Below are 14,846 nucleotides of genomic sequence, written 5' to 3' on the forward strand. Positions count from 1 at the left end.
CAGCAAACTATAAACAATCTCCACTTTCTAGGAACTTACATTTTGGTTTTGGGGAAAACCACGAAAAGATTGTTATGCATACATGAGAACTTAAATGATGAGTTAGCTATGGAAATGACAAAAGTGTCATCGGCCCCGACAGAACAAGCACACGATGTCCTGCAGCAGGAACTCCCTCCCACTTCCCACTCTCTGCCTATAATGAAGATGATGAAGATGATGAAATTGACAAAATAAATGAAACTCCTCCCTCCTTGTATCCACCCTTTCTTCCCAAAAAGGCAGCTAGCACCCCACCCACTCCCACACACCAGTTACCCTGTCCCCGCTGCCTCCCCAGGAAAACACTTCTCCCCAAGGTCACCAGTGGTCTCCTCACTGCCAAATGCACTGAGCTAAACCCACCAGTCCTGTACAGGCCTTATCTGACTTGATTGTTCTCAGTGTTTGCACCGCAGACCACTCCTTCCTTCTGGAAACCCTCCCTTCCCAGGACTTCCATCACCACACTTAAGTGTGGGGAGCCTGGAAATTTTTGGTTTTTACGTGGGCGGCAATGCACCCACCTAAAACTCAGAGGTCTGCTGTGAAAGAAGGACAATTTATAGACAACTAGCCGACTTCCTGCAAGTACCTCCTAGCCATCTGCACCTTTGTGTCATATAAGCCCTCCTCTGGGTGGCGGCAGTGACCTGGGTGAGTGGCAACAGAGACAGGTCATGCCACCACCTGGTCTCAGTACGAGCCTTCCAGGCCTTGACCACTCTGCAGTCCAGTTTTCAGAGTAAAACGCTGGACTTGATCACCATTTAATGCGAACCACTGAACATGATCTAGAGCAAATCTTGTGACCATCAAATTATCAAGATTTTTTTTCTTTTTTTTTTGAGACGGAGTTTCGCTCTTGTTACCCAGGCTGGAGTGCAATGGCGCGATCTCGGCTCACCGCAACCTCTGCCTCCTGGGTTCAGGCAATTATCCTGCCTCAGCCTCCCGAGTAACTGGGATTACAGGCACGCACCACCATGCCCAGCTGATTTTTTGTATTTTTAGTAGAGACGGGGTTTCACCATGTTGACCAGGATGGTCTCAATCTCTTAACTTCATGATCCACCTGCCTCGGCCTCCCAAAGTGCTGGGATCACAGGCGTAAGCCACCACGCCCAGCATCAAGATTTTTTAAAAAGTGCCATGTAATAAGGGGAGTCCTGAGTCTTCTTACCGATTTCTGAACGACTAAGGGTACTCCCTCGTAGAACTGCCTGTGATAGGATTTAACCTGAGAGACAACTGGGTTCAGATGAAAGAGTGACTACATTGGGACTGTTTAGTATGAAGGAAGAAAAGCAAAAAGAGGAGCATGATTTGTAAACAGATGCAACATGACTATGGCAGGGAGAATCCGCCACTCTTCTGCTTCACTGCAGACAGAGCAAGAACAAGAAAGCTGCCTCTGCCCCATGAATATACACAGCTACTATGTGCCCCCACAAACAATTAAAATAGGCTGAGAGTGGGGGCTCACACCTGTAATCTCAGCACTTTGGGAGGCCAAGGTGAGCAGATCACGAGGTTGGGAGATTGAGACCATCCTGGCCAACATGGTGAAACCCTGTCTCTACTAAAAATACAAAAAAAGTTAGCTGGGCATGGTGGTGCACCTGTAGTCCCAGCTACTCGGGAGGCTGAGGCAGGAGAATTGCTTGAACCCGGGAGGTGGAGGTTGCAGTGAACCAAGATGGTACCACTGCACTCCAGCCTGGCAACAGAGCAAGACTCTGTCTCAAAAAATATTAAAATATAAAAGAAAGCTGCTGCTGCCCCATAAATATACACATCTATTATGTGCCCACAAAAATAATAAGAAAGCTGCAGCTGCATGAAGGCAAGAAGGCAAGCAGGGAGCAAAGCAAGATGGGGCCAGTGCCACATCTGGCCAGATGCTTTCAGGACTTTCTTTTTTTTTTCTTTTAGATTAAAGAGAGTACTTTTTGTTTCTTCCTGAAATTGTTTCTGCTTTTATAACATGAACTTGATTATTGCATAAAATTTGAAAAATGCTACAGCTTATAAAGAGGAAACAAAGAACACTTACCATTCCAAAACTCAGACATCATCATTATTTGGAGGTTTATCCTTCCCTTTTTTTCTTGGACACTTTAAATATTTTTAAACAAAAGTACAAAAATCTTGTACATTCACTTTTAAAAAGTGTGGTAAGAAATACCCACACAATTTACCATTTTAATAATTTTAAGTCTATAGTTCAGTAGTGTTAGGCATGTTCTCATTGCTGTGCAACAGATCTCTATCCCTTTTTCATTTTGCAAAACTAAAACTCTATGCCTATTGAACAACTCCCCAGTCTCCCTCTCTCCATCCCCTGATAACCACTGTTCTGCTTCCTGTTTCTATGAATTTCACTACTTTAGAAGCCTTATCTGAGATTTGGCTGTTTGTGACTGGCTTATTTCACTTAGCACAGTGTCCTCAAGGTTCATCTATGTTGCAGGGTGTAGCATGTACCAGAATTTTCTTCCATTTTAAGGATGAATACTATTCCTGTGTGTGTGTGTGTTACATTTCAATTATCCATTCATCCATTAATGGACAGTGGCTTGCTTCCACCTCTTGGCTATAATGAATGATGCTGCTGTGAACCTGGGTGGGCAAATAACTCTTTGAGATCCTGCTTTTAATTCTTTTATATCTATACCCAAGTTGGGGATTGGTAAATCATATGGAAGTTCTTTTTTTTTTTTTTTGAGACAGTCTCAGTCTGTCACCCAGGCTGGAGTGCAGTGGCACGATCTCGGTTTACTACAACCTCCACCTCCCAGGTTCAGGTGATCCTCCCACCTCAGCCTCCTGAGTAGCTGGGATTACAGGTATCCACCACCACACCCAGCTAATTTTTGTATTTTGGGTAGAGATAGGGTTCTGCTATCTTGGCCAGGCTGGTCTCCAACTCCTTACCTCAAGGGATCCACCTGCCTCGGCCTCCCAGAGTGCTGGGATTACAGGCACGAGCCGCTGCACCTGGGCAGAACCTCCATACTGTTTTCCATAGCAGCTGCACGTACGTTCACTTCTGTAACCTAGCCTTTTCCCACTTAAAAGTATATTTTGAGCATTTTTGCACCACATCATTAATATTCTTCTCATTTGATATAGTTTTCAGTAACCACATAGGAATCCATAATTAGCTTATCTAATCCTCCATGATGATAGACAGCTCCATGCTGACAAACCTCCTCTTAGATAAAAGTTTACATTCATTGTTTCCTCAGTATAAATATCCTCAGGATAAATTTCCTCAAGATAACAATTCCTGAGTCAAAAAGCATGACCGTATTTTACAACTAATCAAGGTGTAATCAACATACCATCAACTGCATATATTTAAAGTGCATTTATCCCTGAGTCCAGGACCCCTGGGGATACCAAAACCATGGATGCTCAAGTTCCTTATATAAAATGGTATCGTATTTGCATACAGCCTAAGCACATCCTCCATATACTTTTTTTAAACTTAAAATGCCATCCACCATGAACCCATATACTTTAAATCATATCTAGATTACTTACTATACAATGTAGATGATATGAAAATAGTTGTTATATTATGTTGCTTAGGGAATAACAAAAAGGAAAAAAGGTCTGTATGTGTTCGGTATGGATCCAACCATCCATTTTTTCCCCCAAATATCTTCCATCTGTGGTTAGTCACATTCATGGATACAGAACACATAGATATGGAGGATCCACCGCACATAATTTGATGAGTTTTTACATATGTATACAACGTTGAAACCATTACCACAGTAAAGATAGTGAATAAACCCTTCAGCCCCCAAAGCTTTCCAGTGCCCTTTGCAATCCTTCCTTCTGCTCCTCCCCTTCTGGGTCATGTGGTAAGTGTACGTTCTACTCTTTAAGAAACGGCAACACTTTTCCAAAGTGATTGTACCATTTTACATTCTGACCAACCATGTATGAGAGTTCCAGCTCCTCCACATCCTCATCAATAATTGGCATGATCAGTCTTCCTAATTTTAGACATTCTAATAGGTATGTAGCAGTATCTTGCTGTGGTTTAAATTTGCATTTTCCTAACAACCAACAATGTTGAACATCTTTTCATGTGCTTATATACCCTCCATATATCTTCTTTTGTAAAATACATTTAGATCTTTTTTCCATTTTTTAAAATTGGAGGTTTTGCTATTAAGTTTTAAGACCTTTTTAATATTCTGGATACAAGCCCTTTATCAGATATGTGATTTGCAAACATATTCTCTGCCTTGTCTTTTCATTCTCTTCATAGTACTTTCAAATGTCAGAAGTTCTCAATTTTGATGAAGTCCAATTTACCAATTTTTTTTTCTTTTATGGATTGTGCTTTTGGGGTCCTCTAACCCAAGGTCACAAAAATTTTCTTCCATTTTTCTTCTAGAAGTTTTATAATCTTAAGTTTTACAATTAGTTCTACATTTATATTAGTTTTATATCTAGTTCCATTTTGAGTTAATTTAATGATGTGTCAATTTAGGTTAGGTTTATTGACTGTAATGTTGTTCACTTGGTGCAGAATGTTGATAGTGGGGTAGGCTGGGTGTGATGGCAGGAGGAACTCTCTGTACTTTATGCTCCATTTTGCTGTGAACCTAAAACTGATCTGAAATTCACAAGTCATTATCACATTCACTCTCAGTGTTGTACATTCTGTGGGTTTTGACAAGTATATAATGACATGTATCCATCATTATAGTACCATACAAAGTAGAGCCACTGCCATAAAAATCCTCTGTTCTCTGCCTATTCATTCCTTCCCTCTCCCTAACACCTAGACACTACTAACCTTTTTACTGCTTCCATAATTTTGCCTTCTCCAGAATGTCATAAAGATGAAATCGTACAGTATATAGCCTTTTTGGATTGGCTTCACTTAGTAATATGTGTTTAAGTTTCCTCTGTGTCTTTTTATGGCTTGATAGCTCATAGCTCATTTCTTTTCTTTCTTTCTTTTTTTTTTTTTTTTTTTTTTTGAGATAGAGTCTTGCTCTGTCACCCAGGCTGGAGTGCAGTGGCACAATTTTGGCTCATTGCAACCTCTGCCTCCCAGGTTCAGTTGATTCTCCTGTAGCTGGGACTACAGGTGGGTGCCACCATGCCTGGCTAATTTTTGTATTTTTAGTAGAGATGGGAGTTTTATCATATTGGTCAGGCTGGTCTTGAACTCCTGACCTTGTGATCATCTACCCACCTCGGCCTCCCAAAGTGTTAGGATTACAGGCATGAGCCACCTCACCCAGCCCGCTCATTTCTTTTTAGTGCTGAATAATATTCCATTGCTTGGATGTACCGCAGATTACCCATTCACTTACTGAGGGACATGTTAGTTGCTTCCAATTTTCGGTACCTATGAATAAAGCCACTGTAAACATCCATGTGCAGGTTTTTGTGTGGACATAAGTTTTCAACTCATTTGGGTAAATACCAAGGAGCTGATTTCTGCATCATATGGTAAGATTGTATTTATATTGGTTTGCTTTCATGTATTTTTTAAAAATACATTGAAGATTTTACTTTTGTTGTCAAATATGTCAGCCTTTTCTTTCATAATTTTCCACCCCAAAACTGTATAAATCTCTTCTACTTTCTTCTAGTAGTGCACTGGTTTCATTTTATTTTTACATTTCAAACTTTGTTCTATTTTGACACAAGGCAGATGTCTAACTTAATTTTTCCTTGGCTTTCTTTTCACTTCCCTAGTTACATACAATTCCCTCCAACTATGTGACCCACAGGACAACTCCAAAGGAGTTTCCATTTTGCTCATAAGAAAGCTAGGACAGAGAGGTAACTCATCACATTGAAAGTTACATAGCCATTCATTTTCCTAGGCAAGCTTCAAACCCAGATCTTTTGATGCCAAGTCCTGTTCTCTTTCCACCACAGCCTTGGTATATGGTCCATGGATAGGTAGCAATGGCAATACTCAAGAGTCTGTTAGAAATGCAGAGTCATGGGCCCCATCCTATACCTACCGAATCAGAATCTGTATTTTTGTCAGGTCGGAGAAATACTGCAATGTGTACTGTTTCCCCAGATTCAGGGCACATCAGAGTCACCTAGGGCATCTGTTCAGCTCTAGTCTCCTCAATATTTTTTAAAATATATTTTTAAACAAAAAATAAAGATGAGGTTTCACCATGATGGCCAGGCTGGTCTTGAACTCCTGACCTCAGGTGATCCACCCACCTCGGCCTCCCAAAGTGCTAGGATTACAGGCGTGAGCCACCGCGCCCGGTGGTCTCCTCAATATTTTAAAACTCACTAGGTCTGGACTGGGGACCAGGAATCTGCATTTTAACAAGCATCCCAGGTCATAAATCCATATATGCAGGTAGCCCCATGGATCACACCAAGAAATGCTCTGAAATAACTGAGAAATATTCCTAAGCTATAACTGAGGACACCAAAGGTGTCCAGCCTCCACAGGTCAAGTTTCTAGACACTCCATCTCTAGGAACTAGCATTTGATTTTAAATGGCATGTGGCCCTTATATGTCTCAGTGACTATTAGAAAAGTGAAAGCCATTTACAAAAGTTAGCAAGGTTTTTAAATCAACTTCCCAGCCTTGTTGAATGAAATCAAATATCTCTGATTGGGCGCAAAGAACTGCATTTCTTTGGACTTCTGAATCCACGTTCATGCTTTCTCTGGCCCCTGAACTTCCTAGTGATTCCCTTAGGGGTGAGATGAGTGGAGGAAGCCCTTTGAGAAGTGGGTTTGGCCCTCTGGTGTGCAGGTTTTCCATTCATCTTTGGAAGGGCCAGGGCTCTGAATTTAGCCAAACACGCATCTTGGCTGTGGGCATGGGAAGAAGTGGCCATTATTTATGGATTGTATTTGGTACATAACATGTGATACTTGAAAAGATAAAAGGGACTACCAGCCCTAACTGAAATCTAAGCTTTTTATTGCTTACTTTTCCTCACCCTGTGTCCTCCCTTCCACCCTTTTCCTTGCATTGTGATGATCTAGTAGGCACGTCTGTCAACAGGACACATGCCTCCTCTGACTATAACCTCTTAATAGTTGTGTATAATGAAAACTGTAAACTTTTTTTGAATAAAATGTGTATATACCTTAAAAAAAAAAAAAAAAGAAATGCTCTGAAATAACTGAGAAAGTTATTGGGGCACAAAGATGTGCCCCAATCTCATCTTAGATAAGTGAGTGTCCTTTTAACCTAGAAAAGAAACAGCTAGACTGGGTGCGGTGGCTCGCGCTGTAATCCCAGCACTTTGGGAGGCCGAGGCAAGTGGATCACCTGAGGTCAAGAGTTCAAGACCAGCCTGGCCAACATGGAAAAACCCCATCTCTACTAAAATACAAAAATTAGCCGGGCGTCGTTGGGGGCACCTGTAGTTCCAACTACTCGGGAGGCTGAGGCAGGAGAATCGCCTGAACTCGGGAGGCGGAGGTTGCAGTGAGCCGAGATCGCACCACTGCACTCCAGCCCGGGCGACAGTGCGAGACTCCGTCTCAAAAAGAGAAAAAAAAAAAAAAGAAAGAAAGAAAAGAAAAGAAACAGCTAGGCGGTGACAATAACTCATATGTCAATATGTGGAAATAAGATTGTAATCATGACGATAATGTAATAATGAGAGTAACGACTAAACTTTTGGCTATACAGAAAATCAAATAAAGAAAACTAAGGGGAAATGGCCTTTAGTTAATCCAGAATTTAGTGAGGGCAATGTGGAGAAGCAGGAGAAACAGCTTCTGAAATAGATTCCAGTCCACTTCCCCTTCTTAAGATTATGTCAATTATGCCGGTGAGCCTGGGTCTCTTGGCCTGTAAAATGGAGTCATAACGACCCGCCCTGGGAAGACAGAACTTGCCCATCCACTTTCTGAACTTTTTATCCCCAGTATCGACGTCCCGAGGCCTGAATGAGTAAACATTCCAGGAGATGGAGCATTCTCCCGAGGCTCTCTTTGGACAGTGCAGATTTACCCGGAAGCCGATGCCACCTGGCCAGAGATGGGGCCCCGGCGCCCAGACGGGGGCCCTAGGCATGACCAGTCAGCGCCACCCTGCCCGGGAGACACCCTCTCCCCTCCCAGTCCTCTAGACTGACCCGTCATCAGTAACTCATTAAGAACCTCCTCTCCATTGGCTGACGCTTCCACCCCTCTCTGGCAGAGGTCCAATCAGGAAGGACCTGAGAGAACTCCTCTGAATAGTGAGCGAGCGCACGTGACGTAGCGGCCGAGGATTGGCTGTGGCAGCGCGAGGCGGGGCCGGGCTCGGGCGGCGGCTCGCGCGGCCGGAGCGACTCTGTGCGAGCCGGGGAGGGTCGAACCCGGAGCAGGGTCCCAGCCGAGCGTGGACTGGCGGCAGGATGTTCAGCTGGTTGGGGCGGCAGGCTGGCGGGCGCGAGCGCGCCGGAGGCGCGGACGCGGTGCAGACGGTGACGGGCGGGCTGCGCTCGCTCTACCTGCGCAAGGTGCTGCCGCTGGAGGAGGCGTACCGCTTCCACGAGTTCCACTCGCCCGCGCTGGAGGACGCCGACTTCGAGAACAAGCCCATGATCCTGCTGGTGGGCCAGTACAGCACCGGCAAGACCACCTTCATCAGGTACGCCGCCGCCCCTCGCCCGGCCCCCGCCCGGCGCCGCCTTCCCCACGTGTGCGCCGCGGGCTGCCGCCTCCCGCCGCTGCCCCTCCCGGCAGGCGCGACCTCGGGGACCCCTCCCTAAGCGCGACGCCCGGTGCCCTCGGCCCCGCCCCGGCTGGCCGGCCTCGGGCGCCAGAGGGTCTCGTGAACCCGCGCCCTGCGCACTCGGAGCTCTCTTTCATTGCGGTTCGGAAGGCTTTGCTCCTGCCGGCCTTGTCCCGTCGCCCTGGCCGGAGGCCCCAAGGGAGGGAGGGGCGCGAGCCAGAATCAGCATCCTCTGGACACGGGAGTGACACCTAGGGATGCAAATAGGGGCAGAGGCGTGGGATATCCGAGTGGCTACGGAGTCCTAGTTGGAGAGTAAGCTCCCAGCACAGTGCCCTGCACATAACTTATTTAGTGAACAAATGAATGGCAGCAGGAGAGGGCATCGCCCAGGCCGCCTTCCCTTGAGGTCTTTACGTGCCACCCCACAGTGTTCTGGGGAGGGGATGAAGAGGCCGCCTTCCTTCAGCTCATGCACAGCGTTTAGTAGGAAGTGAACTGCAGCATGTAGCAGCCGCACCAGCCCGTGGAACTAAGGGGGAGTGTCATATTACCATTTGTTAGTTTCCATTTCTTAGGTGGGTCATTCCCTCCTCGCTCACCCTTGACAACTGAAAATATTTGTCATGCTTAGCGTGTTTCCAAAAGCACACGATCACTGTACGTGCCCTGTGGTTCAAATCATATAGTTTCATCTGAAGTGACTTTAGCTGGGAAATAATTTACACAAAAACAGATTGCTTTGTTAATCACCTGTTTTATTTCTAAAGCAGCCAGCAGAGTTAGGTTCACTTTTTTTTTGGTAAGAAGACTTGTTTTTCTGACTTAAACCATGTATCAGTTGAAACAAAGTGCTAATCATTTAAGATTTTGGTCCAGGGTTTTGGAAATTGTAACAATCTCTTCATCATTTGATGTTCAACAGGTGTTCAGAATACTGCATCCATATTTGGATACATGCCATTTCTGTTAAGTAGCGACCTCTTTTTCTCCACTCCAGTGACCTAAATAGTTCCTACAAATAGAGTAGTTGTCACTACAGGAAATATGTTAAATCCAGGCCTCCAGCTACGTGGTAAATGAATTCTGCAAAGCAAACATACTGTGTGTTGAAATGTTGTTCTAGAGTCTAGACAATAAATTGAGTGTGAAGGAAGACCGAAGAAAGGAATTTCAAAATTGCTTTATTTGGTGCTTATGAACAAGACAAAAATAGAAGTAAATATATCACCCAGACACTCAAAATGAACCATATCTGTATTACGGTAACTGGTACCTTGAAAGATGACAAACAGGTGCCACACTTAAGGTCTCGGTAATACTGACTAGTTTTTAGGTACTTGGGATAATAAATGGCCAAGTAGTACACAGATGGGAAGCGGTATTGTTGAAACATACAAGAAGGGTGTGTATTTTTGGAATTTAGAGGTGGCATGTTCCCACACCCTCGGCATTTCCTCCTGTTTGTCTGCCGTGAGGTCCTTGTCGTACCCAGGTGTCATCAGGGAGGTAGCCCCTTCAAAACACTGTGCCACTGTTTACAATAGCAAAGACTTGGAACCAACCCAAATGCCCTTCAGTGATAGACTGGATAAAGAAAACGTGGCACATATACGCCATGGAATACTATGCAGCCATAAAGAAGGATGCATTCATGTCGTTTGCAGGGAAACGGATGAAGCTAGAAACCATCATTCTCTGTAAACTGACCCAAGAACAGAAAACCAAACACTGCCTGTTCTCACTCATAAGTGGGTGTTGAATGATTAGAACACATGGTCACAAGGAGGGGAACATCACATACCAGGGCCTGTTGGGGGGTGGGGGGGACTAGGGGAGTGATAGCAGGGGGTGGGGGGATTGAAGAGGAATAACATTAGGAGAAATACCTAATGTAAATGACAGGGGGATGGATGCAGCAAACCACCTTGGCATGTGTATACCTATGTAACAATCCCACATGATCTGCGTATGTACCCCAGAACTTAAAGTATTTAAAAAAAAAAAAAAAAGAGAGAGAGAGAGAGAGAAAAAGATGCTGTGCCTACCGGAAGTTAAGGCAGCCCCCTTTCTGCCCCCATAGACTAGACAGCTAGCCAGCCTGATTATCAACTCACAGGAACATGAATTTATCTTTTGTATTTTTCCAGATTTCTCTTTCATTGTATTCTCACTCTTCTCTCTGTTTTATTATTTGGAGAAATTTGTGGAGTAACTAAGCATGGTTTTATGAAGGGTTCTGCGGTTTGACTCCTGGCAGCTACCTCATCCAAACTGGTCACTTCTCAGTAGGTGCTGGAGCCATGGGCCACCCTAGGGTGAGGGAGAAATCACCTTATGAGGAAGTCATTTGTTCTTGAGGCCTTCGACCAGCTAAGTGGCTTTGTTGTTAAGTGATGTACACAAGTAGACCCATGAGGTTAGAAGAAAATCAGTGTGGGCAGGAAGCTTGGTGAGGCCACAGGAGACCTGAATTGCTTTTCAGATTGAAGCTAGGAGGAAGTGATTTAGCACCCGGGAGGAAATCCCCAAATGAAAGGGCAACTACTCTGGAGACTTGTGCACTTGGAATTAAATATTACCCCCACTCAAAATGAACCGTGGATTCATCTTGAGCGGAAGGGTTGGCCCAGGGTGCTCACCATCCTGGATCCTGCCTTGGTTAGAGCCTGATTAGTGGTCTGGGTTGTTTGCTTCTAGCAGTTGGGCACTAGAAGCTCATACTTGGCTGTGGGGTGCACTTAATCTACATAGCCATAGATTCTTGTCTCCCTGGCTTCCTGCACATTCCAAGAGGTCACTGGTGACAGAACCTGTGCTGACATGCTGGGAAGCGTCTCTTACTGCTCTTGGCTCTTCTACCTTTGACCAGCAATGAAGAATTGGCCAGAGAAGGAAGGGAAATGGGTGCTGGGGAAAGTGACCATGTCATCTTAGATACCGCACTTGCCGAGGAAGGGTGGATGTTGAGCTCAGCTAGGCTTGTGTCCAAAACAGATTTCAAAGATTCCTCCAGAAAATCCCTAGGCCCAGGTGCTGTGAAGGAAGACATTTCCACTGAGAAAGTATGAAGCCATTTGAAATGAATTCAAAGTACACATGTTTAAGAGCTCCACTTTCTCCCTACCCATGCTCTGTCTCCTTTCCCCAGAAAACTTATTCTAATGAGGGAAAAAGAAGGAAGTCACTCAAGAAACTATATAGGCTTTAAGAGGGTAGAGACCAGGGAAATAAGGAAAGAAAAATAAAAGACTCCCAGACTGGAAAGAAAAAAGTAAAACTCTTTGCAGATGACGTGATCTTCTATGTACAGAATCCTAAGAAACCACTTAAAAACTATGAGAACAAATAAACAAGGGTGGCAGGGTTGCAGGATACAAGATCGTTATACAAAAAATCATTTCTTTTTTTTATTGCATTTAAGGTTTTGGGGTACATTTGAAGAACTTGCAAGACAGTTGCATAGGTATACATGTGGCGGTGTGATTTGCTGCCTTCCTCCCCTTCCCCTATATCTGGCATTTCTCCCCATGCTCTCTCTCCCCAACTCCCCACCCCCAACTGTCCCTCCCCTATTCCCCCCAACAGCCCCAGTGTGTAGTGCTCCTCTCCCTGTGTCCATGTGTTCTCATTGTTCAACACCCGCCTATGAGTGAGAACATGCGGTGTTTGATTTTCTGCTCTTGTGTCAGTTTGCTGAGAATGATGGTTTCCAGGTTCATCCATGCCCCTACTAAGGACATGAACTCATCGTTTTTTATGGCTGCATAATATTCTGTGGTGTATATGTGCCACATTTTCCGTGTCCAGTCTATCATTGATGAGCATTTGGGTTGGATCCAGGTCTTTGCTATCGTAAACAGTGCTGCAATGACCATTCGTGTGCATGTGTCCTTTATAGTAGAACATCAAAAATCAATCATATTTCTATACACAAACAATGAACAGTCCCAAAGTAAAATCAAGAAAACAGTTTTATTTCCAGTAGTGCCCAAAAGAATAAAATACCCAGGAATAAACTTAACAAAGGAGGTGAAGCCGGGCGCAGTGGCTCAAGCCTGTAATCCCAGCACTTGTGGGAGGCAGAGGCAGGTGGATCACGAGGTCAAGAGAGTGAGACCATCCTGGTCAACATGGTGAAACCCCGTCTGTACTAAAAAATACAAAAAATTAGCTGGGCATGGTGGCACGTGCCTGTAATCCCAGCTACTCAGGAGGCTGAGGCAAGAGAATTGCCTGAACCCAGGAGGGGGAGATTGCGGTGAGCCGAGATCGCGCCATTGCACTCCAGCCTGGGTAATAAGAGTGAAACTCCATCTCAAAAAAAAAAAAAAAAAAAAGGAGATGATGTAAGACTTCTACACTGAAAACCATGAAACGCTGTTGAAAAAAATTAAGAAAGACCTAAATAAATGGAAAAATGTCCTGTGTTTATGGATTGGAAGATGTTAAGACATCAGTACTCCCCAGATTGATTTACAGATTTAGTGTAATTCCTATCAGAATCCTAACTCCCTTTTTGGCAAAATCACAGACTGATCCTGTAATTCATGTGGAAAATCAAAGGACCCAGAACAGTCTTGAAAAAGAACAAAGTTTGGAGGACTCACAATTCCTGATTCAAAACTTAGTGCATAGCTGCAGTTAACAGTTGATGTGGTACTGGCATAAGGGCAGACATATAGACCAATGGTACAGAATTGAAATCTCAAAGATAAACCCTCACATTTATGGTCAATTGTCTTGTCTTGTTTTGTTTTGTTTTGTTTTGAGACAGAGTCTTGCTCTGTTGCCCAGACTGCAGTGCAGTGGCACAATCTTGGCTCACTGCAACCTCCACCTCCTGGGTTCAAGCGATTATCCTACCTCAGCCTCCCAAGTAGCTGGGATTGCTTGCATGTGCCACCATTCCCTGCTAATTTTGTATTTTTACAAAACTCCCGACCTCAAGTGATCCATTCACCTCTGCCTCCCAAAGTGCTGGGATTACAGCTGTGAGCCACCATGCCAAGCCCTTTTTTTTTTTTTTTTTTTTGAGACAGTCTTGCTCTGTCATCCAGGCCGGAGTGCAGTGACACAATCTTGGCTCACTGCAACCTCTGCCTCGCGGGTTCAAGCAGTTCCCTGCCTCAGCCTCCCAAGTAGCTGGGATTACAGGTGCATGCCACTACGTCTGGCTAATTTTTGTATTTTTAGTAGAGATGGGATTTCACCATGTTGTCCAGGCTGGTCTCGAGCTGTTGACCTCAGGTAATCCTCCCATCTTGGCCTCCCAGAATGCTGGGATTACAGGCATGAGCCACTGGACGCCTCCTGGTCAATTGATTTTTGAGAAAAGCATCAAGACAATTCAGTAGGTAAAACAATAGTTCTACAAATGGTGCTAGGACAACTGGATAGCCACATGCAAACAAAATAGAGAATGACTGTTAGTGGGCGTGGCGTTTCTCTTTGATGTGATGAAGTGTTCTGAAATTGGATAATGATATTGGTCGCACAACTTTGTGAATATACTAAAAACCAGAGTGCACCCTGTAAAAGACTCAATTTTCTGGTATATGAATTATATCTCAATACAAAACTGAAACAATTCAGTCTTTCAACACTAAGCATCCTGTGATTTATTTAATTCTCATGATTCTGAAACTAGCATCAGCCAAGTAATTTCTGCATCTATGTGCAATAATTTGAAATAAAGGCCGGGCGCGGTGGCTCAAGCCTGTAATCCCAGCACTTTGGGAGGCCGAGGCGGGTGGATCACAAGGTCGAGAGTTCGAGACCATCCTGGTCGACATGGTGAAACCCTGTCTCTACTAAAAATACAAAAAATTAGCTGGGCATGGTGGCGTGTGCCTGTAATCCCAGCTACTCAGGAGGCTGAGGCAGGAGAATTGCCTGAACCCAGGAGGCGGAGGTTGCGGTGAGCCGAGATCGCGCCATTGCACTCCAGCCTGGGTAACAAGAGCGAAACTCCGTCTCAAAAAAAAAAAAAAAAAAAAAAAAAAAAAAAAAATTTGAAATAAAAATGGATTCCAGAAAGAAAGCAAAGTGGAAATAAGCTAAAAGAACCCAAGGACAAAGGAACTAAAGAGTAAAGATGAGGGGCCA

The 14,846-nt window shown here is 44.4% G+C and overlaps 1 protein-coding gene across 1 annotated transcript in view; it reads left to right on the top strand.

Moving 5' to 3' along the window:
* The first annotated feature begins 8,311 nt into the window (after window positions 1–8,311).
* EHD4 (EH domain containing 4) overlaps window positions 8,312–14,846 on the top strand; it is an 81,818-nt gene continuing 75,283 nt past the window's right edge. Inside the window, exon 1 of the mRNA XM_003935683.3 lies at window positions 8,312–8,654. Coding sequence (XP_003935732.1) covers window positions 8,419–8,654 — 236 coding nt within the window. The 5' untranslated portion in view covers window positions 8,312–8,418. The remainder of the gene's footprint in view (window positions 8,655–14,846) is intronic.

This window comes from Saimiri boliviensis, chromosome 2, assembly GCF_048565385.1.
Source record: "Saimiri boliviensis isolate mSaiBol1 chromosome 2, mSaiBol1.pri, whole genome shotgun sequence".
Taxonomy (NCBI): Eukaryota; Metazoa; Chordata; class Mammalia; order Primates; family Cebidae; genus Saimiri; species Saimiri boliviensis.